The following is a 27,887-nucleotide window of genomic DNA, read 5'->3' on the forward strand; positions in this document are numbered from 1 at the left end:
AAACATCTGGTATAGTATAATTTATGCTCTACTGGTAGTCTGTATGTGAGACCATGGCCTTTACTGAGCCAAATGCAAATTACCATTAATAGTATAAATCCATGTGATTTGCCGTCTTGAGTTGCTATGATGTGGGAGACCCAGGAATCACAGGAACAATAAAATTTACCTGAGTATTGCACAACACTGCATTCCCTGTGCCCACCTGACTTGGGCTGACTTCAGTGGCCTTCTCCCTGAAAGGTTAGTAAAAGCCACCAGAGACAGCTATGGCTGTGCCTCTCCAGGATGGTACTTTTTTAAGCTCTGACAGTCTCTGACTTCAGTTTTCTCATCTCTTATTCTCTAACAGCTACAATAAACAAACCTTTCCAGAAAATGCCTCTCCTAGAGACACCTTCACCTCTGACATTTCATTCGAGATGCACTTGTCCTATCTGCAGGGTGGCTTTGAGAAAAGGCACAGGATGGTTATCGAGGATGCTACCATCTGCTCCTCTCCTTTGCCCACACTGTGACTGCTGGGGGCCAACCTGCAGGGAAGCTAAGAGCTGCTGGTCATTCCCCTGGCCTGGCAAAGCATCTTCTGTCTGAAGGAAAATGCAGCTGAGCAGAGTTTCACAATACCAAGTACTCATTCTCATTTCTGCACCTCAAAATGACCCATTGGTATCAACCCTCAAAACCAAGGCCTCTGAACTTCATTCAAATTTGAGCTTCAACTATGGACCACCAGTGCCCAAGTTTCCTTGGGGCAGGGAGGAGGGAGGAGGCTGATTTCTGCCCTTTTGGGAGCACAGTGTCTTGGTACCTATAGAGACATTCACTGGAAAAACAAAACATGAAACTCAGCTGTGCTCTCAACAGGGCAGCAGCTTCCCCATGAAACCCAAATCCAGCTGCTTCTGTCCACTGGGTGGACCTTGCTGATTGGGAGGAGGTGCCCACGCCAGGAGCTCTGGAAGCAGACCACAAAGGCTTCAGCTCACACTGTGTTCTTTCCATCAGGCGATAAATTCCTAACACCTTACCCCATTTGTCTAACTGAAATGCGGACAGCAAATGCCATGGCTGAAATACGCCCCTGTGTGAATCAGCAACTTCCCCAGGGTTCTTTAAGATGGATTTAGGAGTTTGGTTCCCCTGGAAAAAAAAAAAAAAAAAGACTGCTCTATTCACAAAGAGACTCAATTCCAACTCACTGAACTGGGAGTGGAGAACAGGCTTAAAGGAAGAGCCTCCAGGCCATCAAGAATGCCTTCCTTCTTCCCCAGAGTATGAAGACCAGCTGAGTAATCAAATGACAACATCTCTCAAGCAGCCTTCTTAATGCTGATAAAACAATAAATCTTATGAAACACCAGGGAGTGATTACATAACACAAAGCAATTTCAAAACAACAGTGATAAGGAAGGTTGGCTCAGAACCAAAGTAGCCTCTCCACCCCTGACCCTATGGAGTCTGGCCTGGATCTGGGAAGTGACCTAGGAAGCTCACCAGCCCTGGGCTTGGAACTATGGCCAAGTGCCTCCTTCCACATTCCCGAGGAGCACCAAAAACAAGGTAAATGAACTGTCCTTGGTGACTCTTATTTTGAAAGCTCTGTGGTAAAAATAATAAATGCATGGATACATATCATAAGCATTTCCTTTAAGCCACTTCCTGCCAGGTCTTTATTCCAGTGCTTATTGTTGTTCTGAACCCCTGCGGCAAGAGTCTCCCCAGGGCCCTCTCCCTTGGCAGCCGAACTCTGAACTGGTGGCTTGCAGCTCCAGAACTCTGGCCATACCCAACCAGACCTGAAAATAGACTTTAATTTTACCAGTACAAATGTTGCCTTAAACTTGTAACAGTTAAGAAAAATATATACAAACTTCAGTTTACAAGGAAAAATAAAACAAAAACAATCCATGTAGAAGGGATGATGGGCCGATCATCCCAGGAATCCAACTTTCTGTCTCTTGGGCCCCAGGCTTTCTTCCTTGTGTAGGATGCTCTGCAAGGAGGTGTGCAACACCTTGCCCACTCGCTTGCTGGTCTGCAGGACAGGGAGGGGATGGAAGAGAGCAGTCACTTGTGAGGCACACAGGCACAGAAAGCGCTTCCCCTGCAGCCAGCCACCTTCCCAGTGCTAAAATCAATTCCATCTGCTAAGGATGAACCTAGGGCCTCACACATGCTAACGAAGTGCTTTATCACTAAGCCACACTCCCAACCTTTGGAGGATTTTAAAATCAAAACAAAACAAACCACAAACCCCAGCAACATAATGGTCGCATTCTGGAAAAACCTCCATACCAAAAAAAAAAAAAAAAAGAAAGAAAGAAAAAGACACTTGCCCAGGAGGAAAGGCTGCCCTGGCCATTAGCTCATGCTTAGCATTCCTGATGGCACAGGCAGCAATGTTGTCAAATCTGGGCATGGTTACATGACTGCCCTGTAGTGACAAGGCACAGGGAAACCACAGAGAATCCATTCTGCTGGAGAAGGAACAGATGGTGCCAAGGACATTTTAATAAGCAGGTTCTAATTCACCTCCCACCAAGCCTCTAGGCAGAACTGCTCAGATGTGACCAAGTCATTACCTGGATGGGGTCTTCATGTTACTGCCTCAAAGAGATGTTAAACATATTGGAATACTGAACTGAGACACATCAAGGTCAGACAACCCACAGATTGAGTAATTAGCTCTTACACAGCAGACACAAGGGAGCCCCCTAAACATAAACATCTTTCTTTGAGGAACTATCATTCTGTCTCTAGGATTGTGAATCATTTTAAGAATACAACAAATGCAGGGTTGGGGTTGTGGCTTGGGTTGGGGTTGTAGCTCAGCGGTAGCGCACTTGCTTAGCATGCATGAGGCACTGGGTTTGATTCTTAGCACCAGGAACAAATAAGTGAAAATAAAAGTCCATCAACAACTAAAAAATATTTATAAAAAAAAAAGAATACAATGAATGCATATGTGATTACATGACCTATTTCATGTAGAGATGTACATCATGTACAACCAGACAAATGAGAAGTTATACTCCATTTATGTATGATGTATCAAAATGAATTCTACCGTCATGTATAATTAATTAGAACAAATAAAATATATACTTAAAAAAATACAATGAGCCACTGAGTATGGTGGTACATACCTGTAATCCCAGTGGCTCAGGAGGCTGAGGCAGGAGGATTACAAGTTCAAAGATAGCCTCAGCAGCTTAGTGAGGCCCTAAGTAAATTAGCAAGCCCCTGTCTCAAAATTTTAAAAAATTTTAAAAATTAAAATAGGAATGTGGTTCAGTAGTTAAGTGTCCCTGGGTTCAATCCCTGGTACCCACCCCCCCCTAAAAAAAAGAAAGATTACAATGAACCAATCATATGTCTCTGCCTCACATTCCCATAGCAGAGTGAATTCAACTCTGCCAATGGTCACATTCTCAATAATGTCAGCCCTGGACTCCTCCCCAGTTCTCCCAGACACAGGCCAAGGAAGCAACCTGTGTGCCTGCTCCCCTGGCCCGTGCTATAGTGGGGGATGAGCCTCCAGAGATAACTGAAAAATGCTTGTGAGAAGATGATCTGAGTCTAAAAGTTTGGGAAGAGATCAAGGTTACAAATGTAATAGTAGGGTTCAGGTTCGAAATGCCTTTGAAAAGATTATATGATAATGTTAGAAAAAGAAAAGATGTCAAGGTCCATCAAACAGGGGAACTGATTAATCATATAAGCAAAGGACACCAGAACTTGAGAGGGCTTCAGTGCTTCAGAACAGGCAGGAAAGAGACCACAGAGCATGGATATTCACCAGCAGAGGTGTTGCAGGGCTGCTCAGGGCTGCTGTGCCCTGTGGGAGACAAACAGTGAGGCAGGGCCACAGGGCTACGGTTGTCTTACAGGCCTCGTCCCCAATTCCCCGAGGAGGACAAAGCTCAGCTTACCATGGCAGCCAGAGCAGACCTGGCTTGCAAGGTTCAGCAGCACATAGTTTGCAGGGCTCTGGAGGCCCAGGGTGGGTGGGAATCCCAGCTCCAGCACCTATGAGCTTGTGTGGCTGTAAGTAGCTCAGCCTCTGTGTGCCTCAGATTACTCATCTGTCACAGTGAGGGTGGCAACAATCGTAACCTCACAGGGCTGCTGAAGATTAAATGATACTTGAAGCACTGAAATTAGCATCTGGCCCGTATTGAGCACACAATAAATTTTAATTATTTGCTTTTTGTTATTTAGAAACTGGAATTCCCATAAAATTCTTGGGTGGGGAGACTTACAAAACAAGTTTGTTGAGAGGCCTTTGGTAGAACTTCTAAAGCATTGAAAAGTGATTCTGGAAAAACCTGAACCTAGGCTTAGCAGAGCACAGAGAATAAGAGCTCACAAGTACAGAGAAGGCAACATATCAGGCACTCTGACGCATGCTTCTCCTCCACACCCTCAAACAGCCCTCAGAGCAACCTCAGTGGCAGATATAGCCATGCCCATTCTGCACGCGAGGGAACTGTGGCCTAGACTCTGGTAACACGTCTTCCCAGCCCATGCTTGGGTCCTCCACACCAAATGCACTGTCCTTGGTGTTCTTTTGTTAGGTTTTCTGCTTGTTTGGTTTTGGTGTTGGGGATCAAACCCAAGGCCTCATTCATGCTAAGCACACACTCTACCACTGAGCTATACCTCCAGCCCATTTTGTTCTTTTAAATAAAATGACAAAAAGAGAAACACAGACATCCAATGCTTGGAATCATTACTGAAAAGTCATTACTATTAGCTGGGTTTGGTGGTGCACAACTGTAATCCCAGCAGTTAGGGAGGCTGAGGCAGGAGGATCACTAGTTCAAGGCCAGCTTTAGCAACTTAGTATGGCCTAAGCAATTTAGTGAGACCCTATCTTAAAATAAAAAGGTCTGTGGATATAGCTCAGGGGTAAAATACCTCTGGGTTTATGCTCCAAGACCCACCTCCAGCCCCCCAAAAGAGTCATCATTAAGAATGAAGGAAACCATGATTTGAGGGACTATATGGTGATAGAGTGGACAGCTAAGAAAAAATAAGTCATCAGATCCCACTAACTGCTCCTGGCAATTCAGTCAGAAAGCTGAAGAGGATGTGTGTGGCAGGCAGGGGATGGATCTCTGGAAAGACAGGTGAGCAGGCCCAGGACCCTGCCCTAAAGGGGCTTCCCATCCCCAGGACTTCCCACCGTTCCTGCTAGTCCCTATTAAACACTTCTAGACCTGTGAAGAATCTGGGAGATGGCCACCCTTTAGCCACTGGTTCTACTTTTACATTTCCTTAAAGAACAGGAATTAGTCATCCAGGAATTAATTCCCTCATAAAATCATGCAATCTTATGATTTGGGAATTTCAAGTGATTCTTGACATGACCAATGTCCAAAACTCTCACAGACATGTAGCAACTTGGGGTCAGAGACGCAGAGGGACTTACTGAGAGTAAGTAACCCTACTGGCAGATCCCTCATCTCCAAACCAGAACCTCTATTGGCCTGGGCTACGTCAGCAGACACCCAGCCCACCAGCTGCTCTCCAAGCTCTGAATCTGAAGCCAAGGGTATGAACAGAGAGGATTCCCATGGGTAACCAAGTGGGTTGGAAGCAGCAGCACCCCCAACCAGGCCTCAGCCTCAGCACTACCACCTCACCTCCATCATCTCGAAGATGCTCTCAGGGTCCAGACTGCCCTTTCCCACTTTCCTCATGCATGTCACCACTCCCTTGCTGGTCACTGATACCAGGAGGCTGGCCAAAGAGCAGGCCTCTTCTTGAAGAGTAGCATCTACCACGTGCCGGTAGCCAATCTGCAAAGCAGGGGCAACACAACATGCATGGCAATGCATGTCAGAGATCCCACCTCAGTGGCTTGGTGATCCATATCTACACCAGGCAGAGGCCCTGCACTGCCCACTCAAGACCTTAGTTTAGATGAAAAATGCCTAAAGGAATGTTCAACATTTCTATCATAGGCTGCTACGTAAGTGGTGTCACAGAAACTCAAGATGAAAATATGGGGTATAGGGAAGTCAGAGACCATCTAAGTCAGAGGCCACCAAGGCTTTCCACAGAGGGGCACAGGGAAGAAACTCATGTGAGGCCCCATGAAGTTTCACTCACTGCAAATGGCAAATAAAGGGGGCCAATGCTAAAGGAAAAGCTCAAATATAAGTCAAATGCAGGTGGCTTTGGTCAGTCCCAATATCCTTCTGTCTGAATGTTTCACCACACTCCAGGTTCATGAAATGATTTTAGTGGAACTAAACCTGACCCATTCAGCCTTATTTATTGTTATGAAACTAGCCACAATCCCAGCCATCCAAAGCTCCTTTGTACAGCCCAGGGCAGGGCTAGTTACACATCAGCATCAACCAGATGTCAGGCTCCACGGGCCTCTGGGCTCTGTGAAAACCACCTGACAAATGACACACCAAGGACCCGCTCCAACCCCTTAAGTCCATAGATGTGGACATTCAAGCCCACAGAGGGAACACTGTTTGCCACTCTACCATGACCCAACCAGAACAAAGGAGCTGAAGGAAATATGCCCAGAGAGCACTGCAATTCAGTGCATGGCATGCAGAAGGAGCTTAACAAACTCTGGCTATTATTATTATGAGCCTCTGTGAGTGTTCCCAGCGCTCCACCATATCCTCCGGATAAAAGAAGAGCTCCTGGTGGAAGTGGTCCCTAATATGATTAAATCATTGGATTTGTGTTGAAGCCACTTCTGCATGGTTGGTGAAACTATAACAAGCAATCTCAACAGGCTGGGACTGGAGACCCACCTCCACAAGGTCCCTTGAACAAAAACTGTAAGATACAATCTCACACCTTGCACAGAGTGACGATGCAGGGAACATTCTCCACACTTAATCGGATGCAGTCATAAGGGTCATCAGAGAGTTCAATGTCCTTCGATCCCTCTTCATCCTCCAGAACACGAACTCTTGGTATCCTGGAAGTAGAAGCAAAATTAAAAATTTCTACTCACACTGGGCATGGTGATGCATGCCTATAACCTGAGGCAGGAGAATTGCAAGTTTGAGGCCAGCTTTGGCAACTTAGCAAGACCCTGCTTCAAAATAAAATTTTTAAAAAGGCTGGGGCTATTGTCAGAGAGTAAGGCCCTGGTTCACCACTCCCCATCACTCTCAGGGTCCATCAATAAATGAATTTTTTTTTTTTTTTTTTTTTAGCATTTATTTTTTAAGTTGTGAGTGAACACAATACATTTATTTTTATGTGGGGCCGAGGATTGAACTCAGTGCTAGGCAAGCACTCTACCTCTGAGCCACAACCCCAATCCCACAATAAATGAATTTTTTTCTTTCGATCCTCAGGACCACATAAAAATAAATAAAGATAGATAGATAGAGAGAGAGAGAGAGAGAGAGACCGACCTAGGAAATATTAAAAAAAAAAAGACCAAATTTAGGAGTTAGATAGAGGAAAGGATAGAGGAAGGCACAAAATTTCAAACCAAAGGAATGCACAATCTCTTCAATGAGATACTAGTGGCTTACAAGATACCAAATATACAAAATTACAACAGATCTACACTAAGGCACATTATAATGAAAATGCCTAGCATACAGAATAAGGATAGAATCTTAAAAGCCGCAAGGGAGAGGAATCAGATCACATATAGAGGGAGACCAATTCATATCTCAGTAGATTTTTCAACCCAGACCCTCAAAGCCAGAAGATCATGGAACAACGTATACCAAGCTCTGAAAGAAATGGATGCCAACCAAAAATCTTATATCCAGCAAAACTAAGTTTTAGATTTGATGATGAAATAAAAACCTTCCATGAAAAACAAGCAAGACATGAATGAGGACTTCCTAAGAGGCTAGCCAAGTAGCCAATAAATATATGAAAGGGTGCTCAATTTAAATATGCATCAGAGAGGTGAAAATTAAAAATACATGTGATTATCAAGACATACCATAGAGATTAATAGTTAAAAAAAAAAAAAAATTCAAGGGTTGGCAGAGACATGGACCAACCCAGAACTCAAATAGAGCTGGTGGGAGCATCAACTGGTAAACTCACTTTTGGGAAATTGTTCTGTAGTATCCACTAAAACGAGGCATAGCCATGTCCCATAGCTCAAACTTTCACTCCTCCCCAGCAGCAATGGGTAAATACACGTACCAAAAAACATGTCACAAAAATGTTCACATTCGGTACTATCTAGATAAAAACTAGAAATTACTCAGATGCTCATCAACAGAATGGATAAACTGCCATATTCACACAGTGGAATACCATATGGCAAAAAGCATGGATGACAACAGGAAACAATACAGATGTCTCAAAACACAATCTTCAGAGAGTAAGGCAAACACGAAAAACAGTGCAGTTTCATTCATATCAAGTACAAAACTAATCTGCTTCATTACAGTGGTATTGTTAGTACTGCATAGGAGTACAGGGCTGGGGCCTTCAGAGGTGCTGGCAATGTTTTTGAGCTGGGTGCTAGAAAAACACTTCAACCCCTAGTGTCAATCACTATAGTCTGAGTTGGAGAAGCCAGAAAGAGGTGGTCTATCCAAGTTTCCAAATGGAAACAGTGTTGGTGCTCCTTCCAGTTCCTCGAACAAAAACCCAATAAGATTCAGCCCAGCTGGTCATTCCTACATGTGGCAGCGTCCAGAGCAGATGAGCTTTAGCCAGAAGATAGCCAGGCAGGCCCAGAGCTGTTTCCAGGAAGACTTACCTTGTATTGAAGAGAGCAGCCTTCACAGCAATGGAAATGGCATCAAACAAATTTCCACCACACTCCAACAGCTAAGATAGACAGGGATTGAGAGAGAGAAAAAAAAAGCAAGCATCATTTATTACTGCATTATCCCACTTAACAGACACAGATTCCTAAGCAATGCTGAGCATATATTGTAAGAACATGGGCTGTTCCCCTGGCTAGTCATGTGGTCTCATTGACACAGCATGCTCACCTATCTACAGTGCTGCCTCACACTGGCTGTGCTTACAGGGCACGTGCAAGTGACAGCTGGCCCTGGCTGCTATGGTGCTCCTCTCAGGCACACCAGCAATTGGGCAGCACTGATCGACACACTGATCGCCCTTGTTTTGCCCAGATAGCTCCAAACTGCATGCAAGTGTCACTCCAGTCTTTGACAGCACATGCCTAGCTTCCCACAAGAAGGGACTGGGGACTATTTGATGCTGCAGCTACCAGTCATGCATGTGGGATTATCTCTCGTGTGACTGTCAAGGTACACCTGAAGCTCAGACAAGTATCACCACATTTTACATTAACTAAGGTCTCACACAAGCTTCTGCCCTTGAGCAAGAGCTGACAGCACCTGTGTGTGCTCATTTTGCAGGGGAAGTTGGAGCCCTTTATCAAGGGCTGTCCTCATTTCAGAGAAGCTCTGGCCTGAGATTCTGCAATAAAGCCAACTGGGTTGCCCAAGTAAAAAAAAAAGTGAAGCCACATCTAGAAAGAAAATCACATATTTCTATCTATCTCCTCTTCATTTGAACTGTGAACTCATGAAGGTTGGGATTCTGCTTTTGTTCATCCCTCTATCCCCAGAGCCCAGGAGAAGGGCATCGATGAAGAAGGTCAATAGTCACTTGCAGAAGACAACAAGTCCTGTGCCCTGTGCCTGGGCCCCCAAGCTCGGCCCTGTCAGAGCCAATGACACACTTAGAATATATCGTCACACTTCACACCCTGTGTAAATCTCCACCTTCCGCCCTCATGCTCTCCACTGAACCTCAAGTCCACATACCCTCTTTCCTAGAGCCTTGTAAAATCCTACCTACTAATAAGGTCCCAGCCTCTGTTCCCACCTGGCTTTGTAACTGTGACTCACTCGTCTCATACCCAGGCTACCTCCCACTCTGGTGGGTGTTCAGACACAGAACACGACTCAGCAGAGGGGCTCCAGGCCACACAGCCTGAATTTGATTCCTGTCTTCACCAGTTACCACACAATCCTGCTGGTACACGAGCTCTCTGTGCCACCTGTGGAGGACAAAAATCCCAGCTACCTTGAAGAGCTGTTACAAAGGCTAAACAAGTGAGTATCTTCAAAGCTCTCAGGAGCACATCTGGCACACAGTAAGCAGTAGCTAAGTTTTCTGAGTAAATACTGATTGACTCTTTCATTTTGCAGTTGTCTCTCACAGACTTTCTGAGGAAGCATGCTGCATGTTCCTCCCCATCTTCATCGCTGATAGCTGAGGCTCCTAACCCTGGCTGTGCAATCAAATCTCCTGGGGATCCTATTAAAAATACAGCTGGGAGGGGGGTGCAATCTGTATTCTTACTCTAGTCTCCATGTGATGATTGCTGTTTTATTACACTGTGTCCCAATTCCTGCTTTCTGCAAATGGTGCTCACAGACCAGACCCTCCTCTCTCTGCTAGGGCAGAGCAGCCTATCAAGAATCTCTTTGCTAAAGATAACGGTAGAATCAAGAAGCACCTGGGAGAGTGGGTGGTGTAGAGAGGCCCAAAGCAGCCAGACTGGGCTACCTGCATAGGCCTAGAATATGCAGAGAGGACACAGGAGACAGAGGCATCTAGGTTAGAGACACTCCAGGACTGGGGTCCCACAACAGGTCACAGGAGCCCACCCTCTCCAGGGAAGAATTCCTAAGGTGACATAAAGCACAGCCAGAGAAGATATATCTGGTCACAAACATAGCCTATCAGATGCACAAAGCCTAAAATGTTCTTTTAGGGGAACAGCACAATGTACCCTGTAACATTCTGGGGATGAAGGGCTTCTTTCATGAGGCATCTTCTAAAGCACACTGCCAGGAAATACAGCCTACCAAGAGGGAAATGTGCCTCTCCACGCACAATCCACTCCCCCTGGACTTCTCTCCTATTCTCTCAGATACCTAGGCCCAGCACCTCCCTCACCCCTACCACCAGTTGCAGGGTGCTGCGATGATTCCACGGCTCTTTCCTTCCCATGCCCAAGGCCATGGCCACACACTGGTTCTCATGGCCACTCCCAGGAACCACTTCAAAACAACTTGGTGACCCAACTCCCCAACAAATGTCAGCCATACACTGTTAGTGCAACAAAGTTCTAATACTTAACTCACTTGGGGTAAAAACTGATGCCATTAAGGAACTATGGAGACCAAAAGAAGGCAAAGTTTCCATGAAGTTAAAACTTTACTTTCATAGAATAAGTCATCTGGGGACAAATACTACACTGGACATTGATGGATAATCTGATTATAAAGAGATGTGTCTGCAGCAAAAGGAAGAAAACACGGAAGAGTGCCCAGCTAATAGCTAAAGATGGGCCCAGTCTGGGGACTACCTAGATCAACTACTGAAGACTTACAGGAAATTCCCTTTTCATAATCCCAGTGACAAGACTGAATTGCCACCACCTTGCTTCAAACAGGGACTCAATCTATTCACTATGTCTTTAGATTTAGGATAATAACTTACTCCGCAAACAAAAGTCTACCCCACCTCACATGCATGAAGCACATTTCCACCAAGGCTGAAAGCAAACACTTGTTTTCATGGGAGAGGAATCCTCCACAGACACAAAAGATGTGAATGACAAAAACTGATCTACCTCATTAATAATGTTTTAAAAATCCTTTTCTAATTAAGAACTTCACTGAGGATGACAACAGTTCAATAGCTAAACTGTGGAACCAACCTAGATGCCCTTTAATTGAGGAATGGATAAAAAAATGTGGCATATATACACAATGGAATTTTACTCAGCAATAAAGAGAATAAAATCATGGCATTTGTAGGTAAATGGGTGGAGTTAGAGAAGATAATGCTAAGTGAAGTTAGCCAATCCCCCCACAAAAAGTACTGAATGTTTTCTCTGATATAAGGAGGCTGATTCATAGTGGGGTAGAAAGTGGGTGCATGGGAGGAATAGACAAACTCTAGATAGGGCAGAGGGGATTGAGGGGAAGGGAGGGGACGTGGGGTAATTAATGATGATGGAATATGATGATCATTACTATCCAAAGTACATGTATGAAGACACGAATTGGTGTGAATACACTTTGTATACAACCAGAGATATGAAAAATTGCTCTTTATATGTGTAATAAGAATTGTAATACATTCTGCTATCATATATAAAATAAATTTACATAAAAAAGAACTTATCATCATTCCACACAGAATGCTCCAACTAGTCAGAATTCTGCCCTTTATTCTGTGTAGCACTATCCAGACAGCATCTTTTGTTTTTTGTTTTTTTCTTTTCTAGTAACTTCTTCAGACAACTTTAGGAGCTAGTATAATATGACTACAATTTTATTCTAGAATGGGATTATATATATGCTACTTGTACATACGTTACATTTATCTTAAGAGAATTATCACAGGAGGCCATTTTTTCCCCCAAATTATCTCACCTGGAGGATGAAAGCATCCACCTGAAGTAGGAAAAAGCAGGGAGAGGAAAGTAGGTCAACAGGGCTCCAGCAGAGATAGAGCGCGGCTGGCATAGCAACGTGACACTCACCAGTACATCCACATAGAGGACCCAGCAGTGCTCCCGCGGACTGATGCAGAGGGACTTCAGGTCCACACTGCTCTTATTGTTAAATATCCGGTAGAGGGTGTTAGCAATCTCTGTACCAAGGTCATCACCTCCCCGACCTTCAAATTCAGGAGTGGCATTGGCTGAACTAAAAGAACGGAAAGAGAAAAGCTGAATGAATCTTTGCAAAAAACACAGGGGTCAGGCTCTCTATTCCAGTTTTCCATGGAACGGAATGGAGCCAGATGCTATAAGGAAAGTCACTGAGGGTTGATATTCTAGCTCAGTATTAGAGCACTTGTCTAGCATGCATAAGGTCCTGTTTGATTCCAAGCACCTCAAAAAAAAAAAAAAAAAAGACTGTTGAACTAGAAAAAAGGTAGCATCTGCCACTTTCCCAGCCTCCAAACACATGCAATGCACTAGCCCAGCACAGAGCCCTAGATTCGTCAATGTGTGTGACGGGTCTTCCCAGTGACCTCTAGCAGAAGCTATCTTCAGCAAGGAGAAACAAGACAATGATGGTATGTGAAACTTGGGTGGTAACAATTAACTTTCTTAGCTTCAGAGGACAATAAATATTCGCTGGCTGGCCTAGGGAGCTGGGAGGTCTCGAGAATCTGTACAGTCTTCCAGTCACCACCATCCCTAGTTTTCCATACCAAAACCACGGTGTAAGTACAGTAACCTTTCTAGAATGATTCAGAAGGTATGTATGATAGCATGTCAGAGTTATGTCATAAACTTTACATTATCACTATACAGAAAAGAAGGAAAATGACAGTAAGAGAAAGACTGATGGCAGATTAAATACCAGGTCACCTCCTTCCTTTTTACTTTATTTGATATTTTTCAAGAGAAAAAATGTTTCCTTTTTGGCCTCTTGACACGTACACCCTACTATCTCAACAAAGAACTACAACATTCAATATTTACCATCCTAAACACGATCCGAAAGTGTTTAACAGGAAAATTTTGTGAGTTTTGACTTGACACAAACAAACCCTTAATAGGTTTGTGAAATAAGTAAACTTTAATCATTCTACTTTAACAATAGAGGCCAGGAAAGGTAAGAAACCAGCCATTTCAGCAAGGACTTTTCAAAATCACATTGAAACTTCCCAACCCTTCATCCATCTGGAAGGTAGCAGCCCTGCCCCAGCCACTCATGACCTGGAGATGGAGGAAAGTGGATGACCTGTACACTGCAGCAGTCCCAGTGAAGTAGGGGGGTTTGGTGATAGAGAGCAAACAGTGAGGTGGGGGGCAGCTGTCAATTAACACTGAGAGCTATAGAAGGCCTCAAACTCAAAGATGAGCAGGAGCTGGGAAGCCACAGAGGCAGGGTAAGGGGGTTATAGGGGAAGCAAAACATGCATGACAGCCCCTGGCTGTGCCCATAGCACCTGTATACTACCCAAAAAAACCTCAATCAATAATATAAGAGTAAGGATGAATCAGGCTGGGCGGAATGGCACATGCCTGTGATCCCAGCAGCTTGGGAGGCTGAAGCAGGAGGATCGCAAGTTCAAAGCCAGCCTCAGCAAAAGTGAGGCTCTAAGCAACTCAGTGAGACCCTGTCTCTAAATAAAATACAAAAAAGGGCTGGGATGTGGCTCAGTGGTTGAGTACCCCTGAGTTCAATCCCTGGTACCCCCATCACCAGCAAAAAAAGGGAATGAATCAGATTGTGTCACTGTATAACTTTGCTTCTCTAATTACCTTGTCTTCCCTTACCACCTTCAGCCAGCAGAACCCCAATTTAAAATCTCCAAGAGAAACTTCATCACTGCCATAGCAACGCTGCTGACCCTCCTGCTATCTCTGCTGGACTAAAGCATCAAGCTGGGAAAAGCAGTTCAGTTACAGAGAAATAATCAAGTCACCAGGGACCGAGTTTTTATTTTGCACAGGTAGAAAAACATAACCTGTTTCTAATTTAAACACTAAGCAATCAATATTGCATCCTTTGTTGTGCTTAAAAATATATCTATATACATCTCGGTGTAGACAAACGCAGTTGGAGATGCTCGTCCTCTAAATGTTTATCTTCTGCCAAATGCAGTGGGTACATCCTTCTACATGTGACTAAGCACTGGGGGCTAAAGCAGGACCTTTCCTACAGCACCAGGGCACCGTTCAGTTTCCAGGCCCAATGTCTAAATCAATCTACCTTCAAAACCATGTCCCATTGCTTTTTTGAGACTAGGCTAATTTGAAAAGAAAATCTCATACATTTATTCTTTCAGCCCCACTAACAAGCAAAGAGGAAGGTTTAGAGCCTCATCAGACTATGGCATGTTCCTGTCTGCAAGGTGCCCTGCCATGGAGTGACTGGAGAGAAGGCTGGGAAAATGGAAGGTAAGTGCTCAGGGTAGGGGATGGAGCACAGTACTTTTGATAAATTAAGCCAGAAATTACATATTTTGCCAAAGAATTAGCTAGGGATGGGGCGGGGTGTTAGATATTGGAGTACAGAAATGAGGGTTGTACCTCATCACTGGGGCATTCAATACATAAGGACCTTTTCTGACAAACTGACACTTTCCAGGCTTTCTAAAGGTATTTTAGTTCACCTTTTAAAAATTACTCTATTAGGTGAATCTTACAGATAGGCTGTGATCTACAGGATAATAGTGTGAGACCTGGAGGGGCCAACTCTTTTTCATTTTATAAGGAGGGAAACTTAACAATGTCTTTAAATGCTTACTATGTGCTACACACCCCTTAGCACTTCCGGTGTACTGACCCATTAAATTCTCACGGCAACTCCAGGAGGTACTAACCCCATTTTATTTTATGTTTGTGGTGCTGGGGATGGAAGCTAGGGCCTCACATATGCTAGGCAAGTGCTTTACCACTGAACTACATCCCCTGTCCCTGACATCAAGAGATAAGGAAACTGAATCAGAAAGGTTATGCGATTGGTGCAAGGGCATGTGACCAGTATCTGTTTAGCTAAGATTCTATCCCAGCCAGTTTGGGCCTTAACTGCTAGGTTACCCTGTACTCTCCCTGTATTTGTGGCTCTGCATGCTTGGTCTGTAGACTGATATCAGTCAGAGTAGCTTTTCCTTGGGCTTATGTTTTACTTCGAGATAATGAATGGTGTTCTGGTCTTAGGACTTGGGACTTTTTACCAGACCACAAGTACAATCAAAGAATGCTGACCAAGAGAACTCTAAATAAAAAGCTTCTCTGCTAAATACAAACGAGAAAGAGAGGAAGAGAAAGGAGGAATGGAGAAAGAGAATACAAGCTGTAATTCTAGCCCCCTGCTCTTATGCATCACAATATATCCTTTTAGTAGGGATGTGGGGTTTTGGGCATAAAACCAAATGCTTTCAGCATTTATAGTTACCAAACCAATTCAGGTCCTCCATAAAGCATGACCCAGTCCCTCTTGCAGAGCTGCTGGGAAACAGTTTACTGAGCTGGATGCACTAACAAAAGATCCTGGGCACTTTGCTCCTCCCAACTCTCTACTCTTCCTGACTCATTACCTCCATCCACCCTGCACCCCCTGCTTGGCACATCTCTGGTTTAACTGAGGTAGGTTGAGATCAAGGCCATATCTACATGGAATGATACTAAACAATAGGTCCAATGTTATCTCCCATGCAATCAATCTAGCCTGAAATCTACAGACTCTTCCAAAAAGGTCAGGCCAGGCCACATTAGAAAAAGGATTCAGTGGGTACCTAGGACAGGGCTAATTTGGGACCTTACTCCTTTAGCAGTCACCTACCCCGGCTGGTTATTCATTTTGTGTATGTGCTCATTTCTAAGCCTACAAAAGCTTCCCCATTTGTAGGGGAACCTTTCATTGTCAGCTCCTATTTGAAGTTTCTGCAAGTTATCTCATCAGCTCTGGAGACTCTGAGTACAACCAGCCTCAAATGGCTTCTTCAGGATGACTCTCTGCCTTGCTCCCACCTCCAGCCCTTCAGCCAAGGACTGAGCCCCTTAATTCCCTTCAAGCAGCACCAAGCCGGCAAGGAATGGAAGACATATAGTGGTGCCACCCAGCAATGCAGGTTTCAAAGATTCTGGTTCTATATTAGTGAAAAATACAAGTGATCCCATTAAAAAGTAGCAAAGAGGGCTGGGATTGTGGTTCAGTGGTAGAGCACGCTTGCCTCGCAGGTATAAGGCACTGGGTTCGATCCTCAGCCCCACATGAAAATAAATAAAAGTGACTTGATGGCCTGCCACCTAGTGGAAGCTCAGGATGACATCAGCTTCTTAAATTCTTACCTTCCTCTGGGAAGGTAAGAAATTTTTCCTAAAGTTTCAAAGTCTTATTTAAAATGGCCTATGCTCAGGCTGGCAAAAATAAACCAAAGACACTGACAGGATTAGATGGTCTGTTTTGCTTCCAGTTTAGTGAAGATGCTGCCAGACATCTCTGGGACAGGGCTCAGAGGCAGGGAAGTCAGGAGCAACCTCCAAGGGCTGTGAGACATACCCAGCTTTCTCATCATCCCAAGAAGCGGGATAAATGATGAGGGTGAGGAGCGGTGTCTCCTTGGGCTTGTGCGTTATCATCCCAAGTACAAAACTGAAGGGAACTGAGTTAGCAGAAAAGCAATTATCTTTGAGACCTCTCTACCTCTGGGAATTTAAATAATTAAAGCTAGAAGTTGTTGATAAGGAATTAAATCAAACTAGGCTCAGAGTGGCAGCAGGGACACCACCCTAACACCAATTACTTTTCTCCCTCTGGGGAGCAACTATGTTTCAGCCTATGGATAGGCAAGTGCCTGAACTCACCAGGGAGCCCCAGGGTGCGTTGCAGGTGTGCAGCACCCCCTCTGCTGGGCTCAGAAGCTATTCCTTTCATCTGGTAGGAACGAAAGGCTTTGCCTGTTTATGCAATTTACAGTTGGCCCTTGAAGACTAGAGAGACGTTCTGATGTGGGCGGCGATTTGTGAATCTCTCATGGTAACTCTATTCCCTGAGGTGCTCACGTTAGCTGAGCCACTTAAAGACGCTTGTGTGTCACCTTGAGTCCATGCATCTCAGGGAATATTCAAAACTACTGGGCACCTGGAGCTCCTGGGCCTGTTGAGGTCCTTTTGACATTTGCAAAGGAGGAAAACAGAATAGCGGGCAGGAAAACTGAGTCTACTTCAAGAGCCTAGATCTTGAAAAGAGGCAGTTCAAAGGCTTTTTTCACATGAGTGTCACCCTCCCTGTACAGTTGAGATAAGAAAGGGACAAGGGTAGCAGGCTGTCCTGAGAGAGCCACAATAAAATGTAAACCCCATATCAAGCATCTGAGGGTGGCGCCCTCCCTTTGGTGTGACTGAGCAGACTGTCACTATCTGCTTAGGATGAATGAGATGAGGATAATGACAGGGAAGAAAAGAAGAGCAAATTATAGTTCCTCTCACAAGCTGTCTGCTCCTCAGTGATTGTTCACTGCTTTGAATTACGCAGATCAAGACCAAAGAGGTATTTTGCTCCCTGCCAGAGCAAAGGAAAGGATAAACAGGGCTGGAACCAGGTCATTACCATCCACACTAACTCCAAGAAAGGGCCAGATCCACTGAACACCTCAACCCAGTGAAAGCAGCTGAGTAGGACCAGGAGGAGACTGTGTGGGGAACCAGGACAGGAGACAGGAATGGGCTGGGAAGAAAACTAGCCAAAAAATGAACACAGGCCGGGCATAGTGGCGCACGTATGGAATCCCAGCAGCTCGGAGGCTGAGGCAAGAGGATCGAGAGTTCAAAGCCAGTCTCAGCAAAAGCAAGGCAGTAAGCAACTCAGTGAGACCCTGTCTCTAAATAGGGCTGGAGATGTGGCTCAGTGGCCAAGTACCTCTGAGTTCAATCCCCAGTACCCCCCACTCCAAAAAAACACAATGAACACGGATAGTTCTTGGACCTCCAAGCACAATGCCCCTCTAAAATGGACCTCAGCAGGCCACATAAAGCAACAAGAGCAGCAAATTCAGAGTTGGATAGACCTAAGCTGGCATTTTTAACTACAGGACTCTGAGAAAGTCAACTCCTCCCCTCTATAAACTCCATTTCTTATCTTTTTCACTGAAGCATTGTGAGGATCAACTTCTGTGTTTGCATGTAAAGATCGAAAGATTAACTTGCTATGCAAATGTGGATTCCCATCTGTGCAAAAAAGAGCTGACATCACAGCCTGGGGCTGCCACCTTTAGGAGGGCCTACTTGCAAAGTTGGTCCTAGGTGACATCTGGGAACGTGGCTCAGTGTTCCCAGTCAACAGTAAACTGAGAGCGGTGGCCCACTGTACCTAGATTGTACAAATGTTTTATGCTGAACACTTTCTTTCCTTCTGGCAGTCTGAAACTTTGGTATGTGTTAAGCAGAAGGTGCCTATGTGACCAGCCCCCAGCAAAAATCCTGGGTGCCAAGTCTCTAGTGGGCTTCCCAGGGCAGAAATGTCACAAATGGGTTGCTGCATTTTCATTGCTGCAAAAAATCTCATCAATGAGTACAACTATATACTAAGACTTGTGAGTCCTTCTAGAAAATCTTTCAATGTGGAGGTGGTCTTAGGCAATACCCAATCCACATTATACAACTACATCTAGCATGAGCCACTAGAGCCTTGCCTACTTCAAGAAGGCCTACTGTCAACACAGAGCTTCTAGAAACAAGGTTACAGATAGATGGGGAGACCACGCAAGTGACTCAATAAAAGCCCCAACCCTGGAAGGGTGAAAGACATGTATTTATTAGAAGCCCACCTGTTTATTATTTTCATTTTTTGATGAAAAAATTCAGGCACAGAGAGACTGAGAAACCAGTCTGAGGTCATGCAGCTGACCAGAGAAGAAGTGAGATTTGGGCCCAGGGCTGAGCACAGACACTGCAGAGCCCTGGTCCTTCCAGCATCCTTGATGCCTGCTTGGCTGACTCTAGGCCTCATCTGCCAAACAAATCATGAACAGTTTTCTGCAGAGCTAGAGCAGGAAGAAAAACAGGGCATTTAAGACCAAATAATGATTCTTATTATCTGAATTTGGTATTTTTCAAAGCATCCTAATATACATTGCTTACTTTTTAAATTTTTTTAAACATTTTTAAATTTGTTTTCATTAGTTATACATGTCACATTGCTTAATTTGATCCTCACACCAACCATATGCTGGATTGCTTGGCTGATATCCTCCTTTTTCAGACAGGGAAAATGAGGCCTAGCAAGGGCCAGGCGATTAAGACAAAGGTAGGACTCTCGCCAAGACCTCCTAGCACTTGGCACACAGGAGAAGGTCAGTAAATACCTCCCGGAGAGTTGAATGATTAAATAAATACAAAATATGAGAGGGCTCAACAGGAGATTGGAGGTTCATTTTCTGAATCCTCACCTTTTAAATCATTTTTCTTTAAAAACAGCTGCATTGGGCAGGGGTTTTGGCTCAGCGGTAGAGCGCTCGCCTAGCATGCGAGGCCCTGGGTTCGAATCTCAACACCACATAAAAATAAATAAACAAAATAAATGTATTGTGTATAACTAAAATAAAATATTAAAAAAACAACAACAACAACAACAACAAAAAAACAGCTGCATAGTACTAACCAGTCAACAAAGAACTCCAGGAAGCCTTCATTTGGTTTTTCCAGCTTTGGCGTCCCCATTTCTGCTTTCACTCCCACCAAGATGTCTGTGTGGCCCTGTAGACACATTTGAGAAGGCTCCTTACTCAAGGAAGACAGCCAGACACCACCTCCCTCCCATTCCAGACATACAGCCCTGGGGGACACTCTTAGGAGCAGTATTGGGACTTGGACCTTTGCATGGACGATTTGCACTCCAAAAGCCAGCAGAGGTCTACAGCTGGCTCTCTGACACCTACCCATTTCTCTACTTGAGCATGAACTGTGGCCACAGTACTTACCAGTTTAACCCTTGCAGACCCACTGGTGTTGGACACCACATCAGTTTCCACTTCAACAGATCGGTAGTCCTCACAGCTGCGGCCATCCACACGGAGGTCTTCCTAAGTGCAACAACAGCAGTCCCAAAGTTGTGATCCCAAACCAACAACAGTCTGCTAAAAAGACTCAACCTTTTGCTACCTAGACAAATACGCAGTACACATCTTTTTTTCTCTTGGTGGATCATCCAAACTTCTGTCCTCATGACTAATGACAATGTCACTCTTTTACATGTGAGGAAATGGAGACTTGGAGAACTTAAGTTACTTGTCCAAGGTCCTATAGCTAGTAAGGACAAAGCTAAATTTTCTTTGCAGTCTGTTTGACTGCAAAGTCCATACTACATCTTGCCATACAGAATATGTGCATGAAAACATGCAAAACCTGGAGAAGGGACAAAATAAGCCATCTCTCTCCAAATCTGCAAGGCTGAAATTGTACCAAGAAATATGAGCTGTCAGAGCTACAGGGTATAACTGTCCTCATTGCACCTGCCTCCCCACAAAATACAAAATAAATACAAACATCTACTTTGTAACAGCTAAAGATATTTAATCTGCTAAAGCAGGGTCAACAAAGCAGGGCCTATAGGTCACTTGTTTTCATAGCTGTTTTTACTAGATCATAGCCATGCCCCTTCATTTAGGTACTATGAATGCTTTTCACTACAGTAGCAGAGGGAAGAGACTGAGTCAGAAATCTGCAAAGCCCCCAAGTCTTTCCTACTTAGCCCTTTCCAGGATCAGTCTGCCAACCCCTGCTGCAGAAGATGGCTTTTAAGGTGGTCTACACACTCCTGTCCCTCTGCCCGTGTATTTACTTCTTAAATTGTTTATATTTGTACAATTCATTCATGTCTATTTTATGCTACACTTATTTTATTTTGTTGCTGAAAGCATTCCAGATTTGGCCTTTGGGAGCACCTTTGGATTGATTCTTGTGCTCTTTCAACATGCTTCCAACTTTTGTGGAGCATCTCCTACATTCTGAGAACACAAACACAAGAGTTCCAGCCTCTTGTTTTTCCCATACTCTTGCCCTAGTTAGTGATCAGCACGTCTCCAAGGAGCCCTAGTTCCTCCTCCTGGAAAACGGTACTTAAAGCCCAGAATCTTCATTGCTCCTGGAACATCACTGCTTCTAGAACTTCTCAGCTAAGCTAAAAAACATTATGTATGTATACTAACCCACATATACACAATCTATATTTAATTCTGTATGTACACATCTTATTAAAATATCATGAGTCAAGCTGAGAGCTCAACTCCAATCTAAAAGCCTCAGGGTTCATTCTAGCCTTTTCTTGTGTCACTTCTTTCTCAGAGATAACACAGGCTCTCACATTCTACCTATAATGTATTTACCTATTTGTCCATTCTGAGTGTAACACACAAGCACCCACCCTCACCATGAGAAACAAATTAACCAAAAGAATACAGTTACACTTGAAAAGTTTTTTGTCTTCAGTCTTGGTACCCAGTCAAAATGTGTCCTCTAGTTACTTAAGTTAGTTATTTTCTTCCCCATGCCCTTCCTGTGTGGTGGTGGCATTCCTTTGTTTATATACTAACAGGCTCATTTGTAACTGTATTTCAGTTTGGGTTCCCCACATCCTGATTACTTCCTTTTTTGAGTATGTGGAATATCACTATGGTCCTAAAAAGCTAATTTTCTGATTAGTCAAAGCTAATCAGAAAAGGTATGCTCGGAGAAATGTCACTCTCCCCTTACCTGCCCTGCGCTCTTTTCATGTCCCTCTTCTTTCCACCCCTTTCTTGTCCACCCCAGGTTGATAACAGATGTCTTTGGTTTCTGGTTTATCTTTCTTGTATTTCTTCTTCACAGATAAGCAGATACACGAATATTTTTTATGTCTCCTTTATATTCCTTGTATGAAGGGTGGCATACTAGGGTGTAAATTCTTTTACACTTGGCTTTAAAAAAACCTTAACCAGACAATAAATACATATGCACACATACTATATTGCCCCAAATCAGCTCACAGAGATCTTCTTCATTCTTTGTAAATATTTTATGAAAGCAGTTTTTTTTTCCTTCAGAAAAATAATCATTAGCTTCATCAGATTCTCCAAGGAGTTGATGCACCCCAAAATATAAACTAAATGAAAACCACTGCTCTGAAGTATGTACCTGTCAGAAACTTATCTTTAAACTGGATGACTGTGTATGTGAATGATTTTTTTTTTTTTGAGAAATTAAACAGAGGAAAACAAAACATTGTTGCATGCTCCCACCACACAGTACTAACTATAACCATCTGTCATATTTGTTTCAGCTCTAGAACCCTCTCAATTCCTTCTAATGAAAGCAAATAAACTCCATAAACCAGGCGGAATCACTGCCAGTCTACTTCCTGGCAGGAAGCAGTCTATAAGTCCGGGGGACATGTACTCAAAAAGCAACAGAATGTCAAGCATGGGAGAGTGAGCCATAAAGTGATCCCTCATCACCAGAGGATTCTATAACTCTGTCACTGTCTCTTCACACCCCTTTCCTTTCCACAGACTCCTAAATACTGCTTTTAAAATGCCAATCATTTTAAAAGGCTTTTCAGGTCCATCTCTGACACCTCATTCCTCCCCATCCCCATTTGTCCAAGGTCCCAGGCATATCCAGCCCCCAAAACATCATTTACAAGGATTCCTTTCTGGGCTACAGGCAAGGTACAAGACTGAACAATCACTAGGGGAATTAGTAACAGATGGGACCAGGCCTGGTCCCACCATTAACTAGCCATTTGACTTAGGACAAGTCCCTTCCCACTCTGAGCTAGTTTCCTCACTTGTAAAAGATCAAATTAGACAGTTTCAAAAGTGATTCTTTAACTGTACAGATCTATAAATTTAAATGGCTGCAATTATTTACAATACCAGCTATTTACTGAGCATTCATTATATCAGATAATGTGCTAGGAACACCACACAGTTAATGTATTTAATCTTTATGATAACCTTTTTAGATAGTATTTATTCACTCTGTTTCACAAATGGGGAAACTTGAGGTTGAATGATGCCAAGTAACAGGCCTGAGAGCACAAAGCCAGTAAGCAGCATTTGAACTTCAAGCCAGATACTTCCCCTCTACTTCACACAGCCTGCTGCCTCCAAGGGTCTCTCCACTGTACAAAAGCAGTCAGCACAGTCTTGACCAAGCAGCTGGCTCTACTAGGTGGTCCTGATGATGATATTAGCTCCCGAAAGCAAGTAGGCCACAAGGTCACAGACTCCTAAATACTGCTTTTAAAATGCCAATCAGGGGCTGTGGTTGTGGCTCAGAGGTAGAGTGCTTGCCTAGCATGCGTGAAGCACTGAGGTTCTATCCTCAGCACCACATTAAAATAAAATAAAGGTCTACCTATAATTGAACTCACTTATACTCAGATGGAAAAGAAAATGAGGCCTCATTATATCTTGCCTTTCCAGCTCTTAATTTCTCTGCCTCCTGGAAAAGGCTCAGAGGACAAATAAGAAATAAATGAAAAGCTACAAATTTTCCTTTCCAAGGATGCATAAGGTACATCCAAAAGAATAGAAGAAAAATAAACACAAAACCTAACTAAGCTCATGAACGACTGTACCTAGGGCAACTTTTTTGAAATCCAGTTTTCCTTTTAAAAGACAGGAAATCATCCAAACCTGCCTGGCCTGGCTCAGAGCCTAGAGCCCTACCATGATTTTTATTTATCAGCAACACTCAAGAGCAAAGAAATTAACCCACACATAAACATTTAAACACAGGTTGCCCTGAATTGAAAGTTCCATTTTAAAAATCAAGCTGATGGACACCATAGAGTGAAGACCAGTCCTCTAAGCAGAGGAGACCGAAGCTCCTTCTAGATCCAAGGCTTCCCTATGATGGGCTAGTTCTTGGCAACTCACATAGCTATTATCACAAGGACCTTCCTTTGAATATTTAAATCTGGACTCTAACATACCAGCTTGGTGACCTTGAGCAAGTTCTTTAAGACCTCTGAGTCTGTTTCTTCATCTATAAAGCAAGAATAACCTCAACATAACACAGTTATAGGAGAATCCAAAGGTTATAAATCATTTCAGGGGAGCCCCCTGCACGGGGTAACCATTTCTTTCTCCTGTTACTGGGAGCATGTATTCGCTCAGGAAGTCGTCAAAATCCCTGGAGAGGGGTTATACATTAGAAAACCGAGGCACTAAGTGTCTATCTCCTATTTGTAAGAGAAGACATGAACTCAGCTCAGAGCTGTTTTGCCTAATGCCTAAGTAATCCAGTCCTACTATTTTTAATTTTTTAGTTGTAGTGGGGCACAATACCTTTATTTAATTTATGTATGTATTTTTATGTAGCGCTTAGGATCCAACCCAGGGCCTCACACACGCAAGGCGAGCACTCTACTGCTGAGCCATAACCCCAGTCCCTAGTCCTGTTACTTTTATTGCAGGGAGGAGTGTGCTGGGGATTGAACCCAAGAACACTTTACCACCGAGATCAAAGAACTACATCCTCAGTTCTTTTTTAATTTTGAGAAAAAGTCTTAAGTTGCTGAGGGTCTAAGTTTCTGAGACTGCCCTCAAATTTGTAATCCTCCTGCCTCAGCCTCCCAGTGTTCCTAATCCACTAGGAGAGTTTCAGACTGGGAGTGGTCCTCTCAGCTAAGCTCTCATCTACCTTGTTTTGCTTATCTAGTACCTCAGAGCTTTCTCAGAGAACTGAGATTCAAACCTCTTCTAGTCCAGCTTTGCAGTCCTAAGTCCAAGACACAGCAAAAATAGACACTCATTCCCGTTTCAGTTTCCAAGCCTCCTGAGTAGTCCTGCATTTCTTTGAAAGGATGTGGCTCCACAAGGCTGCACCCCACAGTGCCTGGACACAGACTTTCTGTGCTACGGGTTTGTAAATAGAAAGAGCACAGGGCTAAAAAGCAAGAGTGTTGAAGGATGATTCCAGTTCTGCCATTGCCAGGTTGAGCAACTAAATGCTGACTTCTCAATCTCATAGCTGAAGATCAGGCTCAAGCCCTGTTCCCTCTCTTCTGTGCTGTGCCCCAGGCACACATTAAAATAAAAGCTAAATCTACAGAAAAGAAATGGAAACCATTGGCTGAGCTACATTTTCCTTCAATAACCAAGAACATACAATGAATCAGCTTTCCTGGAGCTCCAAGAGGAAAGCCTGTTTGGTGCTACAAATTTTCCTTTCCAAGGATGCATAAGTTAATCAATTGCCATGGCCTGGTCTGACCCTATGGGGGCCAGTTTAATGACCAGATTATGGACACAGAACTTAATAGGCTGGAAAAGTCCATGGAAAAGTCCATTGTACCTATAGTTCTGTAACAGCCACATAACTAAATCATCATCCACCCAAAATAGCCAGGGTCAGAAGTAGGTAGGCAACCCAAAAGCATACTATCCATAAGATGACTAACTTTTAATCATGAAATACTAGAAGGCCAAACCAATTCTCTCACTGGAATCTGACCGCTGATCTGGGAAACACTTGAGAGAAGAGAGGAATTAAACAGGGGCTGACAGGTCATGATGTGATGGGAGGCTAGAGAGGTCACACAAAAGTTAAGGTGGAGGAGGTGTACAGATTTCACCAAGACAGAAAGGAAGCTGGACAGCAAGAAGTCACAGAAAAGACATACACTTTGGCAGAGAAAAGAAGTATCACCAGAGACAGTCTGATAGCCACATAGACCATGTGATCCATAGAATACAGGAGAGCCTGTGCTCCAGAGACCCCAAGGCACTTCCTACCCCTTTTCGTGATATAATTTAAGAATTCCTAGCTCCCAAATCAAAAGAATTTAAGTCCCAATAGCCAAAGGCTAAGTCCTTAATGGAGTCACTATGAAGACTGGGAATTCAGTATGAGTGGTTTAGGATAAAGCCTTATCACTGATGAAAAAAAACAAAAAAACGTGAAAGGGAGCTAACAGAATGGAGGCTGCCCTGATCCATGAATTGTGAATAAAAGCTAATTAGATATATGGAAAAAGAAAAGAAAAGAAAGGGAGCTAACATTTTTTTCAGGGCTGACCATGAGCCAGGTGTTCAGCATTCTTTACTTCATTTCCAATATATTCCACTATTCCTAATCCTCTAACTAAAAAGCTCGTGAGATTGTAAGTTCCGATTTTATTATCCAGGTTTAATATGAAATCTGGTAACTAATTATTGACGTTTCTTAATCTATAAAGGGTACAGAAGATAACACCAGGTCACAATTTTAAAGGAGGCATGGCCTTTACTCACAGTAAGTGACAGAGGATTAATTTAATCTGATGGCTACATCATGGGAATACTGACTTTGCATTTGGTCACGGCAGAGGAAAGGCACGAAGGAAAGAGGTGTGCTTTAGAATTCTGATGGGAGAAGGACACAGGGAGCTAACAAGTGTGAATAGACTCAGAGGGTGGCACCGGTATATTGTTGCCAGGTACAACAGTCCTCAACCCTTGTTCTGGAGTGGTGAAAACCAGGGGTTGAAGACTGAGCACAGAAGATCTTCAGTTACAGCTGCCTGGGGATTTTAGTTCTCCACTGTCAAATGGAAAACGATAACAATTATGCCACCGAATGCCAAGTCGCTTTTTAAAAATTCTTCTCCCTTTATTCCTAAGGCGATTTATATTTCCTAAGCTCCTTCGCCTCAGGTGCATGCTCTCTGCGCCTCATCCACGGGGTGAGAGAAAGCGGGCCAGATGCCCATCCCCAGATCCCGGTTTCCTAGAGGAGAAACCTGAGGCTTGGTCTAGTAAAGCGTGCCGAGGCTGAATGGATGGCCGTGGAAACGATGCTCCTCGCTGAGAACTGCCCCAGGGACTGCCCAAGGATTCCTGCTGAAGTCGGAATCTTATTAACCCAGAAGTCCAAGGGTGATCGGTCCTTATGCGGACGCTCATCCCCATCTCCTAAAAACTCCCACGCTGCCAGCTTTGGGCTGCAAACGCGGACCGCAGAGCTGTTTAACCACAAGGTCACCCCAGTCTCCTCCCCGGCGACTCGAGTACCAGCTGCAATCCGCAGGACAGCCTCCGCTACCTGGACGCCGTGCACGATGTACACCTTCTCCGCCTCGCTCAGCACCACAGACGCCATGCTGCCGTGCCGCCCCGCGCGTCGCGTCATCCGCCCGCGACGCCCGCGCCCCGCGCTGCACGTCATCAGCCTGCGCGGCTGCCGCCCCTGCAGCCGCGGCCGCCACAGCCGCCGGGAGCTCGATGGGCTTCTGCGTGCCGTCCGGTATCTGGCTGAGTCGGGCGAGCCGTGGCGCCTCGTGCCGGGGAGCCATTGCCGCAGCCCGAAGCCAGGTCCCGAGTGAGGGACTGCAGGAAGAGGCGACGGCGTCGGCCGCGGGAGCCCCCCCGGGGGTCTGGGACTGGCGAACCGCCTCCGGCTTCACGGTCAGTTGGGATCGGAGACTGGGGTTGGG

At 44.3% G+C, this 27,887-nt stretch overlaps 2 protein-coding genes across 7 annotated transcripts in view; one reads left to right on the plus strand and one right to left on the minus strand.

Annotated features, from left to right (window-relative positions):
• Positions 1-1,644: 1,644 nt before the first annotated feature.
• Positions 1,645-27,647, minus strand: Exosc7 (exosome component 7). 2 transcript variants are annotated; one of them, XM_015489386.2, is made up of 8 exons: positions 27,497-27,647; positions 20,410-20,511; positions 20,091-20,185; positions 12,506-12,671; positions 8,726-8,796; positions 6,835-6,958; positions 5,652-5,807; positions 1,645-2,038 (listed from the first exon to the last, which is right to left on the minus strand). In XM_015489386.2, the coding sequence occupies exons 1-8, from the start codon at positions 27,617-27,619 to the stop codon at positions 1,934-1,936; spliced, it is 942 nt and encodes a 313-aa protein (XP_015344872.2). In that variant the 5' UTR covers positions 27,620-27,647; the 3' UTR covers positions 1,645-1,933. The 2 variants fall into 2 exon arrangements, with proteins under 2 accessions (XP_015344872.2, XP_048651052.1); XM_048795095.1 differs by lacking the exon at positions 5,652-5,807.
• The window catches only part of Zdhhc3 (zinc finger DHHC-type palmitoyltransferase 3), a 52,594-nt gene continuing 52,327 nt past the window's right edge, over positions 27,621-27,887 (plus strand). For all 5 annotated transcript variants that reach the window (XM_048795091.1, XM_048795090.1, XM_015489388.2 and 2 more), the window contains exon 1: positions 27,621-27,858. The gene's annotated coding sequence lies outside the window, so the exon portion shown is untranslated. The remainder of the gene's footprint in view (positions 27,859-27,887) is intronic.

This window comes from Marmota marmota, unplaced genomic scaffold, assembly GCF_001458135.2.
Source record: "Marmota marmota marmota unplaced genomic scaffold, marMar, whole genome shotgun sequence".
Classification (NCBI taxonomy): domain Eukaryota; kingdom Metazoa; phylum Chordata; class Mammalia; order Rodentia; family Sciuridae; genus Marmota; species Marmota marmota.